General features: G+C 36.8%; 1 protein-coding gene across 1 annotated transcript in view; it reads left to right on the top strand.

Annotated features, from left to right (window-relative positions):
* The first annotated feature begins 243 nt into the window (after positions 1 to 243).
* The window catches only part of TNFAIP6 (TNF alpha induced protein 6), a 17,587-nt gene continuing 10,975 nt past the window's right edge, over positions 244 to 6,855 (top strand). The window contains exons 1-2 of the mRNA XM_040475032.1: positions 244 to 417; positions 5,108 to 5,245. Coding sequence (XP_040330966.1) covers positions 324 to 417; positions 5,108 to 5,245 — 232 coding nt within the window. The 5' untranslated portion in view covers positions 244 to 323. The remainder of the gene's footprint in view (positions 418 to 5,107; positions 5,246 to 6,855) is intronic.

Consider the following 6,855-nt stretch of genomic DNA (forward strand, 5'->3'; position numbering starts at 1 on the left):
ACTCCCTAATAGAAAAGCATCTGTGACAGGCAGAAAAAATGAACTGCTTTCTGAGTAAATGAATTTTAAAATGTAGATCATCATTCTATATCCTTAGTTTTGGTTGCCAATGCAAATGAGTCAGAGGATTTGCTCCAGACACTGAGTTAATTGTGTAACTCTACAGCAAAAAAACGCCATTGGAGAGTACTTGCTGACCTCACAGCTGAAAAAAACCATTTAAAAGATGTGGAAACCAGATGTTTCAGTCACATTTCAGCCTCTGCTCTGAGAACTCATCCTGAGCAGCCCCAAACAGGCTATAACTTCTCTACAACTGAGATATGATCATCTTAATTTACTTATTTGTCTTGCTGTGGGAAGAGGCTCACGGATGGGGATTCAAGAACGGAATTTTTCATAACTCCATATGGCTTGGTAAGAAACTTCACTCATGAGCTTCTTATTGGGGATGTTACTTTGAATTCATGCAGAAGTGAATCAACGCAGTAAATTTTTTTGTTCTGTTCAAGGCTGATGTTTTCAAAGAAAATGCTGAGGAAAAACAGCTATTGGAATGCATATGCCTCTTTTTTAAAAAAAAGGGTTCTTGCCTTCTAAATTAAAAATAGTTTTCTTTTTACAAAGTGAGCTATTCAGTAGAAAAATAGAGGGTAATATTTATATTCCATATGAAAATATATTTTAACATTTTCAAAGCAGATGTGACGGTAATAGTAGGGAAAGTTTAGCAAAATAAAAACACCATGTTTTTCTTTTCGATGCATTTGCATTCAGATTTCACAACAGGTAATCAAAACAGAAACATAACAGGTAAACTGGAATATACAATAATTTTATAAGCTTTTGCCCAGGTACTCTGACCTGTAAGGTATATCTTGCTATTTCCAAACATCTTTTGACTAGTTGGATGCAAAGCCAGCTTGCAATACAAAAAAAAAAAAAAAAAAAAAGAAAAAGGCTTGTATTTCTGAATGTAGTCTCACCACTCTGATTTCTTTTGTTTGAACTATCCATATAAATACTTTTCTACCCCTTTTGTCAGACAAGGAAAGTTTCTTTTGTTGTTTTGTTTTGTTAAATGTAGGGAAAGGTATGGGCCTAACTGTGCAAAAAAAAAAGGCCAGATAGAGAAAACTCAAAATACCCTGTATAGTACTCTAAACAATGCTTTCTCATGAGACAAATTAATATGGCTTTATGTTCATTACTGTATTTCATAGTGAAAAAATTCTGAATTACTTGAGAAGAAAATTGACAAATTCTTGTATAAAATAGAGAGATAAAGAGAAAGCAAAATTAACCTAGATCTTGTCTTTTGGCTTGCTAAGCAGCACATGGACATGGAATATTTTCCCTTTCAGCATGTTTCTCTCTGGTAATAACTGTAGCCATGCGGATTTCATTAAAAAGCTCAATTTGCAATGCACAGCCTTGCCCCTTCTTTCTTCAGCTCAAGCCAGTGAACTAGTTTAATGCTGAACAGTGCAATCCATTTGGCCAAGATGGTGTTTGGGACTTTCTCAAGGAGTGAACAAGTCTCTTTGTTTATTTTCCTTGCACATCATCAAACTTAGGAAATATACACACCTTTGTTAGAAATGGAAAAAACTGCCATAAAGCTAGCAAGAATTAAATCCATATGCAAAAATCTTGAAATGCTGTCAAATTCTCTAATGATCCAGTAATTTGGAGCTGTTGTTTTTTTAAGTGATGCTGTATATTACAAAAATGTGAACCTAGACAATAGAAGTTCTGTCCTAGAGGTAGAGAGGAGCACACCCAAATGTTAATAGTATGCTGCAAATCTGAGGCTCGGGGTAATTGCAAATTGCTTCAATCTGGGACAAATTATTGACCAGTCAGCCTAACACAAATTGTTTACAGTTGGTTAGGTCAATATGGTATTAGAAACTATTTAGAGAGGGAAGAGAGTTGGGTAGGAAGGCAGGAATCTGCTAGCAACTAACACGAACAAGGCATTTTAAACTCTTGGTCTCAGTTCCACGCTAGTAACACGAGAAGATCAAAGTAGGGAATCCCTAAGATTCATTTGTAACTCTGATACCTTCCAGTTCCTTAAATAGTAATTAATATGCCTTAAATAGTAATTTTTTAATAGTAAGGATAAGACACATCACCTAGTTTACATAGATTATGAAAATCAAAATTGCACAAATAAGCAATGCTTTTCAGCCACTGTATTGAATGCGAAGAAGAAGAAGGACAGGTAACATTATCATGAACTCCTACTAGGATCCAGAGGTTATGTTTGTGGGTTTTAATGGTCTGTTTATTCCAAAAATAGCTATCATTATTCCCATTTGATAGATGGGGAAACTGAGGCTTGGGCAATAATACACCATGTGTCCACTGAAGAACCAACAGGAGAAACCAGAGCCAACATGCTACTGTCGCCCCTTTGTAACCAAACAAAAAAAAATGTATTGGTTAAATAGATATACAGTTTAAATGAAAGACTATGGATGATAAAAATTAATAAATTATTATTTCTTCTGAAAAGTAAAACTGTTAAAATTAGGACTCGGGATGCCTGGGTGGCTCAGTTGGTTGAGCATCTGATTTAGCTCAAGTCATGATCTCATGGTTTGTGATTTCGAGCCCCTTGTCATTAGGCTCACTGCCCTCAACATAGAGCCTTCTTCAGGTCCTCTGTCCCCCTCTCTTTGTGCCCCTCCCCTGCTAGTGCGCCCACATTCTCTCTCTCAAAAATGAATAAACATATATTAAAATAAATAAAAACAATAAAATTAGGACACGTTGTACAAAGGACCATCTTAGTAGTTTAAAATGCTGAATTGAGGAATACTTTCAAATAAATGTCTGCTTAAAATTGTCAAATATCACAACAAGAGTTCTCAACCTGTTCATAAGGCAAAATAACAGAAGTTTGTTTCTTTCAGGAAACATGTATGATATTAATATTATTTAATGAATTGAAAATGATAGCATATTCAAGTTACTATCTTATTATTAGATGAGTTCCAGTCCCAAAAATTTAGGAAATATTACTGGGAGGAAAACTTAAAATTATTTTTCAAAAACCTCTGTCCATTAACTTTTTTTCCTACACACATCATTTTTTGATTAGGGAGTAAAATACCAAGGAAATCTTAGTTTGAGAAACATTTGCAGGCATTAAAATAATTCATACTAATAAAGATCTCATAGTCTATATTCTCAGGGAATAGATACAATTTTGACATTTTTGATAATCTCTGTTAGGATACAAAAGTAAGTTCAAAATGTCCCCCTTCTCTACTAAAAGCCCTAGTACTTTTGTACCTCAAAATGAAGGTGCTTCCATTGCCCACTAGTGTCCAAGTTGCTTGGGAACAGGAGTTGATCCGTTTAGCAAAACTCACAGTATATTCTTAAAATGACCAAACTGGAAACTAGAGAAAGTTTAGTTTATGAGGCTTTACCATATGAAGGACAGACACTTGGGCAGCAGGTGGCTTTCAAACAGGAAGATAACTTTGATATTTCTTGTGTTCACTACCCTAAGAGCATCGAATTGACTAAGTGATGGGACTTTACCACATAATATGTAAGAGCAGGATTCCCCTGCAGTCCAGGGGAAAGAGGGCAAGTGCCAAGCCGCTATTCCTATTAAAGTATGGGAGTGTCAGCTTCAGCTTGGGGAAGAGAGTAATCAATGACATTTCTAACACTGCTGGATTTGAGTCTTGCTGCATGCTGAGGAACATGTGTTTTCATTAGAAATGATCCTTTATTTTTAAAAGTGTATTTATTTATTTTTGAGAGAGGGAGAAAGCATGCATGGGGGAGGGGCAGAGAGAGAGAGGGAGAGAGAGAATCCCAAACAGGCTCCCACTGTCAGTGCAGAGCCTGGTGCTGGGCTCAGTCTCACAAACGGTGAGATCATGACCTGAGCCTAAATCAAGAATCGGATGCTTAACGGATTGAGCCACACAGTGTCCCCATTGGAAATGATCTTAATGGTGGCTGATTGTACAGGTCAGGGTACAAAGACTTAACCATAATCTGATAGTCTACACAGAACTACTAGAGATAATGTTATGACTATTGTCCTGGAAATATTTTCACATTGTTTCTATGGCAAAATGCACTCCAAACTCAAAACAATTTAAACAGTGATCTACTGGAAGACAATTCATTTATGACTTACTCCCTAAAATATGTTGGGAACAACATGTGAACTAAAAAAGACAAACCAGATAAAAGAATGTACCAACTGGTTGTTTGGTGTGCCCAGTTTTTTTTCTGCTGTGTTTGAATATTTTTTTTCCTTAATGCAATATTTATTTGCTTTGGATTCCTTCAAACCTTTCCTCAGTTTTTGATTTGTTTACTAAAGTCTCAATTATATTGCATTAGTCATTTCCCTCACATAGATATTTTAGATTATTTTCCTCCATCATTGTGAACCTACATAATGGATCAATTTTCTTTTCTTTCTTTCTTTCTTTTTTTTTTTTTTTTCTTGCTTTTACCTCCTTTCCCCCTTATGGTTTACCTTTCTGATTTTTTATTTGATTTAATTTTTTTAACGTTTTATTTATTTTTGAGACAGGGAGAGACAGAACGTGAACAGGGGAGGGTCAGAGAGAGGGAGACACAGAATCTGAAATAGGCTCCAGGCTCTGAGCGGTCAGCACAGAGACCGACGCAGGGCTCGAACCCACAGACCACGAGATCATGACCTGAGCTGAAGTCGGCTGCTCAACCGACTGAGCCACCCAGGCGCCCCTGATTTTTTATTTGATTTAAAACAAAGCCCGAAAAAGTCAAAACTTTGTCACTTTTTGCTAGTATGGAAATACAATGTTGTATTGCAGCTTTCTTTCAGGCTATCAGTTCAGAAACATAATTTAGCCTCAAGTTTCTGTCTCTGTCCTCGAATTTCCCTAAAATTCCCCTCAAATTTTCTTTTTTCCCCAAAGCTTTCTAACAATGAAAACTTAGCCACCCAAGGCCACTGACCCAGGAAACTCTTTGGCAGGAAAAATAGCTGATGTAATCTTCTAGATGAGACCACAAAATTTCCTTTGTTCCGCAAGAATGGATCATAGCGTATTCATGGCCTTTTGTGAATTCACAGAACAAGCAGCAGGTGTGTACCACAGAGAAGCGAGGTCTGGCAAATACAAGCTCACCTACGCAGAAGCCAAGGCAGTGTGTGAATATGAAGGTGGCCGTCTCGCCACCTACAAGCAACTAGAGGCAGCCAGAAAAATTGGTAACTGATTTCACAAAGATTTTTCCTCCTTCTCCCCTTTGGGGGGGGGGGGAGCATCTCACTTTTCTGGAATCCCTTCATAAGATTTCTCTCACCAGTACTTCCAATACTTTCTCTGAGCCCCTGTGACATCTCTGCTCTCTGGCTTCTCCCACCTTCTCTCCCTAGAGCCACTGAAAAGTTCTTAGTACTAGCAGCTTATTTGGGGGTCACAAGCCATTATGAGCTAATATAATAAAAGTCAAAGGAAAACAAAGATATCATTATGTCAACATCATTTCTATTCCTCATTAATTTTAATGCCACTTCTATTTGTTTTTAATACTATCTTTTCTTAAAGTCCAAGTATGGGTTCCTCAGCTATTTAATGTTACTGTGTTGAGTTTTACAAAGAAATTTGCTTGGTAGAAGAAATATTGAATTTGGTGGCTTTTTTTTTTTTTTCAAAATTTTTAAAGTTAAGTGGGAGAATACATTTGTACTTTAGGATCAAAAGGAAGATAAAGAGGTTATAATATAACAGGAAAAAGAAACTGAGAAGATGATGTCAGGAAACCTGGTGTAAACCCAGTGATTAACTAATGCTAGTTGCTTCTTAAAAAAAAAAAATGCACCTTGATAATTTCTCCTGGACTTATAGGAAAATCCAGAAGGCCACCCCCATTCAGAGCTTTCTCCTCCGTTGAAGAAACTCCTTTGCTGGAAGAAAAATACCTGGCAAAGCTTATGTTATTATTACATATTACTCAGGATAAAAATAAAGGTGTTGTCTCAAGTCCCCAAAGTCTCGCCACCAGATTGCTCAGTCTAGACCCATAAGGCTACGTGTGAAGCAGTAACTGAAAGATGGATACAGAGGCCAGGGCCTTTACTAACTGCCCTGGACTTCTAATAAAACTGCTCTTGGCTGGCAGTGGCAAATATTTAAACAGCCTCCGAAGCTGGGCAAGGAAAACAGGGCTGCGGCTTTGTTCGAAATTTATGAGCATTTTTATCCCTATTCAAATTTGTAAAAATATTAGCAAATGTTAACTGATCCTGAAATAGAAATTAATTATCATTTGAAAAAAAATTCTTTTCCAGGATTGATGGGTAATTTCAGAAATTACTTCATGCCACTAGATAGGTCCTTCGTGAAAAGAAGCCAGCTCTGAACTTGGATTGTTTTCATATCCATGGTATTATGGTTTCCAGTCCATCTGCCTCTTTTTTTCTTTAAAAAAATTTTTTAAGCTTGTTTATTTTGAGAGAGAGAGACAGAGAGCAAGCAGGGAAGGGGCAGAAAGAGAGGGAGAGGGAATCCCAAGCAGGCTCTGTGCTGTCAGCATGAAGCCCAATGTGGGACTCAAACTCACAAACCGTGAGATCATGACCAAGAGTCGGATGCTTACAACTGAGCCACCCAGGTGCCCCTGCCTCTTTGTTTTCAAATAAGATGTCATTTTCTAGTACATGTCAGATGTTATATTTTATATGTATTCAAACTTTATTTTATTTTTTAAGAAAACCGTTAAGAAAGAAAAGAAAGGAAAGGAAAGGAAAGGAAAGGAAAGGAAAGGAAAGGAAAAGAAAAGAAAAGAAAAGAAAAGAAAAGAAAAGAAAAGAAAAGA

The sequence above is a fragment of the Herpailurus yagouaroundi genome, unplaced genomic scaffold (genome assembly GCF_014898765.1).
Source record: "Herpailurus yagouaroundi ecotype Mexico unplaced genomic scaffold, PumYag 140, whole genome shotgun sequence".
Taxonomy (NCBI): domain Eukaryota; kingdom Metazoa; phylum Chordata; class Mammalia; order Carnivora; family Felidae; genus Herpailurus; species Herpailurus yagouaroundi.